The sequence below is a fragment of the Elephantulus edwardii genome, unplaced genomic scaffold, assembly GCF_000299155.1.
Source record: "Elephantulus edwardii isolate Elephantulus edwardi_28Jun2011 unplaced genomic scaffold, EleEdw1.0 scaffold00158, whole genome shotgun sequence".
NCBI classification, from domain to species: Eukaryota; Metazoa; Chordata; class Mammalia; order Macroscelidea; family Macroscelididae; genus Elephantulus; species Elephantulus edwardii.
In genome coordinates this window covers 675,027-688,412 of record NW_006399908.1, presented here as the reverse complement: position 1 = coordinate 688,412, position 13,386 = coordinate 675,027, and the positions used below count along the sequence as shown (strand labels likewise).

General features: G+C 39.6%; 1 protein-coding gene across 2 annotated transcripts in view; it reads left to right on the top strand.

Annotated features, from left to right (window-relative positions):
* The window catches only part of TFDP2 (transcription factor Dp-2 (E2F dimerization partner 2)), a 100,156-nt gene that overhangs the window by 67,785 nt on the left and 18,985 nt on the right, over positions 1 to 13,386 (top strand). The window contains exons 6-7 of one of the 2 annotated variants that reach the window (XM_006895102.1): positions 3,260 to 3,406; positions 7,852 to 7,920. In XM_006895102.1, the coding sequence (XP_006895164.1) occupies positions 3,260 to 3,406; positions 7,852 to 7,920 (216 nt within the window). The remainder of the gene's footprint in view (positions 1 to 3,259; positions 3,407 to 7,851; positions 7,921 to 13,386) is intronic. The other variant, XM_006895103.1, reaches the window with a different exon arrangement.

Sequence of the window (13,386 nt, the reverse complement as noted above, 5' to 3'; positions counted from 1 at the left end):
AATATTTAAGAAATGGTCTCTTTCATTGTAGCCTTATAGTCTAGCAGACAAACAAATTTTAAACCAAAATTACCGATAATGAATAAATGGAGACTATGAATTCGCTGGAAAATACAGGTGTGTCCAACTTACAGTGTATTAGCATGGATAGGACTCGTTGGGACAGTGAAGTACAGGACAGGCTACAATTACGACTACTTGACTTCTCGCAGGGTGGTCCATGAGGAAAGGCTTAGAGCATGAGTTTGATTTGCCAGACAGAGTAATTCTAGCTCCTAGAAACTGTTTTATTGTTGTTATGTGCCATCAAGTTAACAACCACTCATAACGACTCTGTAAACAGCGGCTCTTAACCTTGCCCTATCCTGAGCCAGCCTTACCATCTCTGACATACCTGACGCCTTAGCAACTCGATAGGACAGTGAAATTCTCCATAAGGTTTCCAGAGCTGTAATCTGAAGGAAGCAGACTGCTACATCCTGCTCTTGTGGAGCACGTGGTGGCTTCAAAGCCAGAGATTCACCACTGGATCACCAGGGCTCCTGTGAGGTGCACATCATTCCTTTAACTGAAGGTCAGTGTCTGTGTACCAAGGTAAAATTTTCATCAAATGAATAAATCCTTCGTGAATTGTTTGATTTTTTGCAACGAATAAGCCAGTGTATAACTCAAACCCCTGTAAAGATGGAGAGCATTCCTAGGACCCTGGAAATTTTCTTCGTACCACTTTCTAATCGTTTCCTTCCTCTGCCCTCTATGTCTTCATTCTTTATTCCTTAAGAACATTCCTTACAATTACATATGCAATTAGATATTTATTATGGTTCATAGTGTTTTAGTGGGGCAAAGCATTTCCGATTTCTTGAGTTTCTGTTGCTGGAAGTAGAGAGTAAATTTCATATGTTTGTTTCTTGTAACATCTTTGGATAAAACATCAAGACCTTATATTGGAAGAACAGTGAGTTTAAAAAAAACCAACACAACCACCAAAAAGGCCCATTTTTTTCTGGAGCTTGAGATAATAGAATTCAGTTGTGTAACGTTTTGATGGTCCTGCTTTATTTAAGGAACCACCCAAGAGCTATCTATAGATAGGGGCCATCCTATCTTGTATGCAGCAGTAAACACGTGATGTGCATTTATACCATTGAAAGTGTAAATTGTCCTACACAGGAGAGAACAAAATAGATGAACAGGACCTTTTAAGAATCAAATTCCTATGCGTGTCAAAAAACTTCTCCAGTCGGGTAAAAAGGAACTCTGTAGATTGGAGGAAAAATATTTGGTAATGACATATCTGATAAGGGACTCCTACCTAAAGCATCTCAACAAGAAAAAGGTAAACAACCCAGTCACAAAATGGGCACAGGATATGAACAGACACTTCACGAAAGAAGACATACAGGTGGCAGACAAACACATGAAGAAATGTTCAAAATCCCTACCTATCAGAGAGATGCAAATCAAAACAACTATGAGATAACATCTCAACCCAGCAACTATAGCAGAGTAACTATTGAGCAGCAAACAACAAATGTTTGTGACGTTATAGACAGTCTGGAAGCCTAATTCACTGCTGAGGGGATTGCAAAAGGGTACAACCTCTGTGGAAGGCGGTTTGGTACTTTCTCAAAAAGTTGGAAATAGACCCAACAAAAATTGCACCACTGGGAATATACCCTAAAGAAACCAGAACCACGATGTATGCACACCCGTTTTTATTGCTGTTATTCACTAGCAAAGAGATGGATGCAACCCCAGTGCCCATCAAAAAATTAATGGATAGAAAAATAGGATATATTCACTCAAATAATACTACGCAGCACTGAAAAACAAGGAACTCATGAAATATTACACAACATGGGTGACCCTGGAGGAAATTATCCTGAGTGAAATATCTGTGTCACAAAAGGACAAATACTGCATAACACCGCTGTTACAAAGCACGGATGACATGGGTGATGGGAAGAGAATGGGAAAAGAGTGGATAGATAATGAACACTGCCTCAGAAAAGAAATAAGATACTGTTGTTGTGTACCGTAGAGTCAGAACCAACCCGTAGCTGACCCCCCTGGCAGGTTTTCAGAGGCTTTTAATCACAGGGGAGGAAATTGCTCATCCTCCGGTGGAGCAGTGGCCTTGAACCACGTGCCTTTGGTATTGCAGCGCGACTTCTTGCCACTAGAGCTCCCTAAGATAGGATTCTTATCCCTAATTTTTGCAAATAAGAAAACTGACCACTTTAAATGTACTAAGTAGTTAGTATCTTGTATTCCTTTTGTGCTTTGTTTCCTTACCTACAAAAACTAACAGCCCTGGGCTTATTTTTGACGCAGAGTGATTCAGACCCCACAGCCTTTAAGTTAACAGCACAGCTGACTGCAGACAACACCAGCAAAACTCCCCTTCGTAATGGGGACAATCATATTGCCCACTTGACAGAGCTGTGTGTATTGCACAAACCGAAACAAGCCCGTGGCCGCCAAGGCCGTTCTGACAATTAAACAGAGTGGAGCTGCGTCAGAGGGCCTTCAAGGCTGCCAGTAGCCGACTGCCTCATCTTCATGCCCATGGATCTGATGGTACAGATTTTCTGTTAAGGGCTGAGTGCTTACGTAAGTGCTAAATAATAAAATGATTGCTGTTACTGTAAATAAATAGAAATCTTCCCATTAAGGAGAATCCTGCTCTTGAGAGTTCTGTACCCCTCAACCATCACCATGGGACTCCGATTTTCCCTTTGAAATTTAGTATCATAATTTTAAGAACTTGGGAAGGAATTTTTTAAATTATTATAATAAAATATTGCAAGCAATTAAGGAAAAAAACATGGAGTTTTTCCTTCCTGTGAATTTTAATAGACTTGCAATCATGTTAATATAGATGTGTCTCCTACTTTATTTAAAATGTTATTGTAACAATGTCCATGTCATTATTCATAAATACCTGTAATGTTTATGTGCAGTTTGCCCGAGTAATGTATTGCAGGCTAACAGCTCTTTCTCCTACAGTTAAATATTTTGATGGTTTCTGTTTTTCACCAGATTGCTTCAGTTTTGACACCATTTGCATTTTTTAATTCCATAGCAATGTTATATGCAACTTATATAAACCTGTAGCAAGGAAAGTTTTATGAAAGTGTTGCCATTGAATGTTCTTAGGTTACCTGGCCCATTTGACAGAAGAAGATTCTGATTTTATTTAATTTATATGTCATAAACTCTTAAAATTTAGCACTCAATAAACAACTATTTTTAGCAGGCTTATGATCAGAAGAATATTAGACGAAGAGTTTATGATGCTTTAAATGTGCTGATGGCAATGAACATCATTTCAAAGGAAAAAAAAGAAATCAAGTGGATTGGCCTGCCTACCAACTCGGCTCAGGAATGTCAAAATCTGGAGGTAAGTGAGTTTTCTGTTTCTGGATAGCAGTTGGCATTACATTACACCAGAGCAGTTTAACTTAGAAATATAACCTCATAGTACTGTTCCTTTGTACTGTCTTTCCCCCTGCCCCTTTTTTTTTAAAAAAAAATGAACTGGAGCTGTGATGGCCTACTGGCATGAAGCTGCACTGCAGTCCCAAAGGTGTGCGGTTTGAATCCACCAGATGTTCCGCTGGAGAAGGAGGGAGAAACTCCTCCTGTGCCAGTTGGATCCAATTTGACGGAACACCAAATAACCAGTAGGGAGTTGCATTACCAGCCCACAAGTGAGTGGTTCAAATTCACCAACTACCCCTTGGGAAATCTCGTTAAAGTTACACCCTCTGAAAGCCTTTTGGAGGGTCAGCTGAGTCAGTTCAGACTTGAGGACAGCGAGTTGCATTTGTTGAAAGTCAGAATTTTGAGGAGTTTTAAATACAGTTTGGTCAGTTATTTTCACAGTGAGTTGAATTTGTTGAATGTCAGAATTGTGAGGCGTTTTAAATACAGTTTGGTCAGTTTATCTTCAAAATTATGAAATTGAGAAATAAATATTTAATTGCAAAATAGAAGTGAAAGAACTTGCCCAAGTTTATCCCTTAGGAAGAAAATCCAGGACTTAATCTGACCTCTTTGCTACTAATGTAGTATAACGTTAAATAAATTATTAGTATCTTTATACCATCTTGTTGGAGGAGAGTATTGAATATACCATGAACTACTAAGAGTACAAACAAGTTCATGCTGTAGAGGGTTAAACCAGGCTTCTCCTTGGAGGCAAGGATTCTGAAGCTTCATCTGACATACTTTGGACATGTTACAAGAAAGGACCAGTCCTTGGAGAGGGATGTCATGCTTGGGAGAGTGAAGGGACAGCACAGGAGAGGAAGACCCTTGATGAGATGGATTGATTCAGTGACTAGGGTAATGGGGATAGGTATATCAGAGACAGTGAGATTGGCACAGGATAGAGAAGGGTTCCTATGAGTTGCAGGCAACTCGACAACTCATAACAACAGCAACATACAAAGTATGCATATTAAACATTCAATTCCTGAGCATTAAAAAACGTTTTATCTAGTAAGACAAATGAAGAAAATAAAGAAATTGTTCATAGATGTTATATGACTATTTTAAATTATCTTTTTATTAAATAGAACCCTAGTTAAAGACATTTTGGAAGTTGTCATAATAAATTCCTATTTACAGTTAGCAAATAATGGGTTTTGTTTGTTTGTTTTATTTTTTATGTGTGTACAAATCAGATCTGACTGGTATAGGAGGAGATTGCCCCTCCTTCTCCAGCAAAGCATCTGCTGGATTCAAACTGTGTACCTTTGGGATTGGAGTGCAGCTTCTTGCCACTAGGCCACCGCAGCTTCCTAGTAAATAATGTTTTAAATAATCCGTAGTTTACGCGAAGAATTTAATAATTTTTTAAAATCCATTTTAGACTAATGGTGCTTTTTAACATACAGAGATAAAACATCCTGAAGGTGGATCATATAATCTCTCCTATGATAATTTGTTCTCTATTTGCTGTGAAAAATGATGAAGTAATGTTAATTTGTAAATACTGATAAGGCTAAAAGGATTTATTTTACATTTTCAGAAGGAATAGAGATTTTTCTTCCTTGTCTTCAGCCATCTAAAAGCATAATTTCCTAGGAAGCCTGTCATGACAGGATATCATTTAAGTTTGATTTTTTACTGGTTTATAGAAAGGTCTTTATTTCATTCTAACTTAATTCTGAACCTTACACTAAAATTGGTTTTTATGAATCATGTCTCAGAAATAATGGTTGAAATGCTTGTTATATATAAATAAAAACTAAAACCATTAAATTGATGTCTTATTTTCAATATATTGCTTATATCATTTTCTAAATATTGTGACTCAGGCCTATGTTTTTAGAATCATTGGCTATAGACTAATATTTATATCCATCTACCACAATGAATAGAAAGATAATTTTGAAAAGTATGAATAGTATAAATTGAATTTTTGAAGATACATAAGATTTATTTACTGTTTTTGTCAGTCTCTTTTTTTTTCCTCCAAAATAAAACTTTGATAGTTTTATGTTTGTAAATGAGTGAGTGGGTGGGGAGGGCATGGAGTTACCTGACATTAATCAGAAGTTACTAAATAGTGTTATTCTTTTGCTACCATGGAATATTATCCTTTGCCCCCTTTTTTATGATAGAAGGAAGTTTGGAGAGAGTTTTATTAATAATATTAGACTGATACCAAGTTCATTAGTAGAAAGTTATTGCATCTACTACATGTTTGAGCTCTGGTGGCTTAGTGGTAAGAGATTGAGCTGCCAATCCTGAAGCACATCGTTCAAATCCCCCAGCTGCTCCCCAAGAGAAAGATGGGCGTTCTCCTTCCATGTGATTTATTGCTTCTAAAGCCCCCTGGAGGTCAGCTGTGAGTCGATTCCAACTCAATAGTACAACACACAACAACAATATGCTTAGCCAAAGAGTATGCAAGACAAACTTCTCTAGCCTCAGTGAAGGAACTGCCATCATTGTAGCTGGGGAGAGCAAAATGTAAAAGAAGTCCCCGAAAGTATGGCTACTATTAGAAAAGAAATATGGCAGATTGTCTAGAAAGGAAAATAAGGGAAAGATTTGCCAAGAAATAATCCCTGAACTCAGTCTCGATCCAGGAAAAGGAGTTTGATAAGGGCAAGAATAGGAGCGGATAAGGACAAGACAGGGAATGAATGTCTTTCAGGCAGAGAGATCCTGGTCATGGCTGCATGTGGCCAAAATCCATGCGTGAAGAAAGGGAATAGATTTCAAGTACTAAGGATTAGGAGTCTGAGTTTGTAAAAAATGAGAAGCTGTTTATGATTTCCAGGGAGTGCTGGTGGCTGAGTGGGTAAGGAGCTGTACTACCAACCCCGATACACATGGTTCAGATCCACCATGAGCGAAAGATGGGTAGTCTCTTCCTGTGTGATTTACTGCCTATGAAAACCCGCACAGAGAGTCAGCTATGAATCGTTTCCAACTCGATGACACCCAACAACAGTTGATGAAATATAAGAGGACTTGGGTGCATTTTAGAGAATCCTTTTGCTCATGGACTGGAAGTTGTGTTAACAGAAAGATGGACAGGTCCAGGTGAGATTAACGGCCATGGCCTCTGTGTGAAACACAGTGATTGTGGATAAGGCAGTGGCGGTGAGGTTGGAAAGGTGGTTAAGAAGTAGAGTAGAACTAACTCAGCTTTCCTGAAGGTGAAGAACACAGTAGGGGTTTCTGGTGATGTAGTACCTTTTCAGTATGTCCAAGCATTGAATACAGGGAAAAAATCATACATAATCTTAGCAAATATCATAGAACACACAGATTTTAGGGAACTCTGGTGGCTTAGTGGTAAGGCCAGCCCAGAGGTTAGAGGTTCACATAACTGCTTCACAGAAGAGAGATGTGCAGTCTCCCTGTGTGATTTACTGCCTCTGAAAATTCACTGTAGGTTCAGCTGTGGGTAGTTCTGACTCGATGGTACAACACCACAGATGTTACAGTGGATCTTAAATCATGTAGGACTAGTGTACAGAAGGGCCCAACCGAGCAATAAGAAGCAGCTCTTAGTGCAGATTAGAAATGTGGGGAGCAAAGAAGAAATGCTGGAGTAAACAGGGAAAAGGTCTTTATGTTATTGACCTCTTCCCAAACATAATGAGGAGTCTGTCTGCATGGTACATCAAACCTTATTGTCTGCTTTCAGGGAGAATCCCTTTGAAACTAGGACGTTTGTCCCAAAGCATGTTTCTTAGTATAAGGACAGTTAGTTGTCTCTTCGAATATGTGGCATATCTGTGTTAGCCGCTCTATTCATTTAAAAAGTCACTTATACCTTAACTGAGAAATTACCTCATTCTTGAGGGATGATGTAGCCAAGTAGTTAATAATAGGGTCCCTGGAACCGATGGCTGCGTTTCAAATCCCAACACTGCTCCTCACTAATTGTGTGAACTTGAACAATCACTTGACCTTCTAAGCCTGCAAAATGGTTTACCGTAGTACTTGCTTCATCTGTTTTATGTGCAGATTAGTTAAGTTCATATGTATCAAGCACTTGCTTTGCATTCTGGCACCCAGGCAGTGATACTAAGTGGTAGCCATGATTAGAGCCAGAATTTCACCAGTAAGCTACCACAGATACTGCACAGCACATATTGGTGTGTGGATGCATTTCTCTGCTGCAGACAGTTGGCACAGTTCTACTGTTGTACCTAGTTCCTCACCCTCCCCAGGTGCCGTTTGCCTGCTGGTCATGATGGTGGTTAAAATGGGTTAAGTTTCTCTAAGGAAAATTCTTGCTTTCTCAGATTGGGGGCCTACACAGCAATCTTTTGCACTTCAGATCTGCTGATTTTTTTTGTAATCTGTCTTTTAAAGATAGAGAAGCAGAGGCGAATAGAACGGATAAAGCAGAAGCGAATCCAGCTGCAAGAACTTCTCCTGCAGGTAAAGATGCAAGGAGGTTTTCCTTCACCTTCTCTGCCTACATCCTGTCTCCGCACTTCCATGCTTTAAGACCACTGCATGCTACTTGTGTCTGAGGGGGCCATCCTAAAGTGGCTTGTCTGCCATTCAGATGGTTCCCCTCAGCCCTGCACAGAGCACTTGCCCTGTGGATGACTTTCGTTATGCAACAGGCCGCTGGTAACATTTATACTTGATTCTTAATTCTGACTGGAAACTGTCAGGAATCTTTTTTGTTTTTGTTAGCTCTTATTTGGAATATCAAGCAGAAAGACCATTTAAAACTTAGGTGCTTTGTGTAATGAAATTCACCTGATAACTTATTTCCTTTGCAATAAATGTAAGTAAATACATTTGTAAATGATAATCTGATATGATTCAGTAAGAACTGAAGAAATACTAGAACTTAATAGGAATTTTTTATAATAAATGTTAAGATCTGTGTATTTATCACCTTTTTTGGATCACTGCCTAGAGGTTGGATGACCTTTTTTTAAAAAAAAAAGTATAATAGAGGCCTTGTATGAAATCATGTGAGCTAAAATCACAGGGTAACTTGGCTTCTTTTTTCCTTCTATTTTTGGTATTTGTAGTTGTTGTAAAAATAATTCACTAAGAACAGTACAGTTGGGCCATTTTCAGTTCCATCAGATAAACTCGAGCCAAAGGCTTTCTACTTTTGGTTTGCTCAGCAAAAATGCCTTGATGTGCAAACTTTTTATAACCAGTTATAAAAAGCACAGTTGTTTTTAGTAAACAGAAGTGTAGTTTAATTTTTGGGGTGACTCAACTATTCAGAAATAAAAATAATCTTCCTCAACTTAAAGAAATCTCTTAAGATTGGTTTACAGGTTTAAAAGGCTTGGGACCATGGTCTTGGGGAACACCTTAGTCGGTTAGCATAACATAGTTCACAAAGATGATGTTAAATCATCCTAGTTTGGTGAAAAATTTCTGGAGTTTTAAAAGCTTGCAAGCAGCTACCTTAAATAAAACTATGAGTCTCTACCCATGGGAGCGAAAGGAAGAAAGGAAAGAAAAGGTCAGAGAAGAAACCACTTCACAGAACTAATTAACCCACATAAATCACAACTTCTTCTAAACTGAGATTAGAAGAACTAGCTAGTGCCTAGCCACTGACACCTCCTGTTCTGACCAGGGGACACATTAAAAGGTTCCACCAAAAAATGGCAGAAAAAGGTAGAACATAAGATCAGGGTCCTAGAAAAGGCAAAACGCACTGGACCAATTCCAACAGAATGTGGAAATTTTCAAGTAGTCTCATTAATTAATATCACATTCAAGCAATCTTCAGTGAATGCTATTAGAACTTTGGTGGCCTAGTCGTCAGGAGCTGCATTGCTAACCAAGAGGTGCAGGGTTCAAGTCCGTCAACTTCTCCACGAGAGAGAGAGAGATAGCTAGTCAGCTCCCTTGCAGTATACTCTGAAAACCTTCTGGACTCAAGATTTTATGTAAGAGTGATCTTCCCAAGAGAAACCATCATATCCACGGCCAGACATGTAAAGACTGGCTTGTCAAGTTCTACAAATAACCTTGATTGCACTTTCCTCTGGAATAAAGTCCAAGCTCCTTAGCTTAACTCCAAAGACTCTCTCCTCAGTCTGCCTCCAGATGATTTCTCCAGCAGCATCCTCAGTGTGCGTCCCTTATTTCTTGCACATCCATGGTTAGAACTCTGTCATCATTTGTCTGATCCTCAGCCTGAAACTCCCTTTTCCTTTCAGTTCTGACTCTTCTAAGTAAATCTTACTCTCTGCATCCACATCTTGTTTCTGCCACGAAGCCTTCCTGAGCTTCCACAGTTGAAATCAATGTGTCATTCCACTGTGTGCCCTTGACCTTAATATACAAAGCAAAGCAACAATAATAAAGAAAACTCATTATATTTTAAAAAGGGAGAATTGGAGGAAGACTTATCAGCAGCCTGTGTTATGCAAATGGCACGGCTTTCCTCACTGAAATTGAGGAGGTCCCAACGCGTTTGCTGCCAAAGATCAAAGACTGCTGTCTTCAATATGGATTGCGTCTCAACATCAAGGAAACAAAGATCTTCACCATTGGGCCAATAGGGAGAGTTGGAGAAAAATTTGAAGTTAATGATTTCATCTTGCACAGATGCATATTTAATGTGCTTGGCACCAGAAGCCAGGAAATCAAAAGATAAGTTGCATTGGGAGATCCTGCTGACCGGGAGCTCTCCAGAGTGCTAAAGTGCCATGATGTCAGTCTAGAGACTAAGCTATGCTTGTTCCAAACCATGGTCTTCTCAGTTGTTTGCTGTGCATCTGAGAGCTGCATAGTGAGTAAGGATGATAGAAGTTGAATTGATACTTTTGAGCTCTGGAGCTGGAAAAGAGTATTGAACACCCCTTGGACTACCAAGAAAACAAACAGGTCTCTCCTGGAGAGGGTGAAACCAGGTTGCTCCTTGGAGGCAAGGATTTTGAAACTCTGTCTCACCTACTTTGGTCATGTAGTTAGGAGGGGCCAGTCTTTGGAGATGAACACCATACTTGGAGGGTTAGAAGGTCAGCACAAAAGAGGAATACCCTGGATGAGATGGCTTGACAAAGTAACTGTGACAGTAGGGTCAAGTGTGTCAGAAACGGTGAGGTTGTCTCAGGATAGGGCAAGGTTCAGAGCTGTTGTTCATAGGTTGGCTATGAGTCTTAGTCAGCTCAACAACACATAAGAATGACAGCAACTAGACCAACAGAGACTAAAAGAAAAACCAAGACTATTGCTTAAGATAACCTTTGACTGTGGAATGATATTTCTTCAAGGTACCTTTTAGGCAAATAATGATTTGGCTCCTAAACTAAACAGCACCCAAGAATAATCAGCTATTTTAAACAACCAAATGTTTGAAGGTCATATGATCAGCATTTACCTAGAAGCAAAGATAAGGAGGAATGCAGGAGCTAGATCAATGGAAACCACAAACAGAATGGAAAGAGTAAGGATGCTGATGCAGTATTATAATTATAGCAGAATAATTTATATAAAATTTGCAAAAGGAGGGCCTAACTTGCTGTATAAGCTTTCCCCTAAATTAAGTTTTTAAAAATAGAAATAAAGGTAGTAGAAAATTACCAAATATATCACCAGGTCTGTTTTTCTTCAGTGCTCTCTTTATCTAATGGAGTTGTTGTTTTTAGGTGCTGTCGAGTTGAGAGCATGACTCATAGCGACCCTCTGAACAACAGATCGTGAACCCTGTCATATCCTGTGCCATCTTCACACTTCATAACACACTAAAGCACATGTCACCATGTCAGTTCACCTGGCCGATCCTCCACCCTTCCGCACATCATGTCCTTCTCCAAGGAATAGCCCCTCCTGACAACATGCTTGAAGTATGTGAGGCAAAGCCTCATCATTCTTGCCTCCAAAGAGCACTTCAGCTGCACCCTCTCCAAGACATAGCTATTTGTTCTTTTGGCGGTCCATGGGATATTCAGTGCTCTTCTCCAGCACCACAAGTCAAAGGCTTCAATAATTCTTCTGTCATCTTTATTCATTGCCCAGCTCTCAGATGCATAACAAGTGATCAGAAAAACTATAGCCTGAATAAGGCACACCTTAGTCCTCCAACTGGCATCATTACTCCTCAGTTACTTAGAGAGGTCCCTAACTGCAGATTTTCCCAGTACAGTGCAGTCCCTTTAATTGTGGATCCAAGTAAGAGGAAGCTGTTGACAGTACTTCTCCTTGTATCTTTTATACATTCATACATAAATCTGAGACAAGAGCAGGCAGTTTAGCTGTTCCATAGAACAGTGAATGATCTTAAGAGTAGGAAGTAGGAAAGGAAGCGGGGCAAAAGGATCATAGATAAATGACTACTCTCCAAACACCGGATGTCCTGCAGATGATGCGTGATCTCAGTGAGGCTATTTTCTGATTGTATTGTGTTTCTCATTCTCCCACGGAGCCCAGTGGGACCCACCTGAACTTCTGGTATGTTTTTCATACTGAGTTTCCCAAGAAGAAATTTTTTTAAGATAGTGCTGTGTTTTTTTTTTTTTTTTTTTAAAAAAAAAAAAAGGAAGACTAACGGTATATGCCTGTGCATATCCTAGTGGAGTTCTGTCTCCTGAGAGACCTGGCTGGAAGGGGCAACTGTTACCTCGGCTGTCCTGTCACTGCTCAGTTATTGGCAGTACTTCTGTGATTTTCTCCACACCTTCATGAAATACCTTTTTGGGTTTTGGTATTTTAAAAATCTGTCTACTGGTGTGTCTGTTTATCAGGAAGAATGGTGCTGAAAAGATCACCCTTATGTGTGTGGGACTTTGATATCTCTACGTACCAATACAGAAAATAAAGTTGCTTGTCTGTCTTACTGACTCTTTGTAAAATGACCATTGCATTTGTGTTTTTACATTATGAATTTCTCTTCCTCAGCTGTTCCTCAAACCAAATATTTAGAAAAGATTCAACCCAGAGGAATCAGTCTGTCAATCTGTGTAGAAATAGGACTCCAGAACACTTAATTGAGCTCTTACAAAACCTGTACTTGGACCAAGAAGCTATTGTCCAAATAGAACAAGGGAACACTGCATGGTTTAAAATGAAGAATGGTATGCATCAAAGATGTATCCTTTCTTCATACCTGTTCAGTCTGTGCTAAGCAAATCATACATGAAGTTGGATATTAAGAAGAAGAAGAATGTGGCATCAGGATCAGATGAAGACTCATCAACAACCTGCATTATGCAGATAACATAAACTTGCTTGCTGAAAGTGAAGAGGATCTGAAATACTTGCTGCAAAAGATCTGACTACAGCCCTCAAGGTCAAGATAACAGGTCCTTACCACTGGGCCATCATGATAGGTGGAGAAAGGATTGAAGCTGTCAGTGATTTCATTTGACTTAGATCTGCAGTCAACACCTTTGATACGAGGAGTTCAGAAGACATATTGCATTAGGCGAGTCCTCTGGCAGGGACTTCTCTAAAATAGTGAAGAGCATTGATGTCACTTTGAAGACCTTGACCTCTTTCAGGCCATGGTCTTTTCAGTAACTTAGTATGCATCTGAGTGCTAGACAGTGAATAAGGATGACAGGATAAGAATTGACACCTTTGAGTTCTGTATAGTGTTGGAGAAGAGCACTGAATATCAGATCCACTGATTGCCAACACACCAAACAGATATGTCTTGGGGAAAGTACAGCCAGAGTGCTTCTTTGAGGCAAAAGATGGCGATGCTTCAGCTCACATATTTTGGGCATGTTACTAAGAGAGGTTTGGGAAGGAACATGACTCTGTAGGGTACACTTTGCGGTCTAGCATAGACTGGGTTCCAGACTGTCATATCAAGTTTGTTTAAGGATGCTGAAGATTTCAGTTCCACAGAAGTACCTCAGAAACTACTACCCAAGACCCTCAACCCACTCTAGTTTCCTATAGCCACTGCTG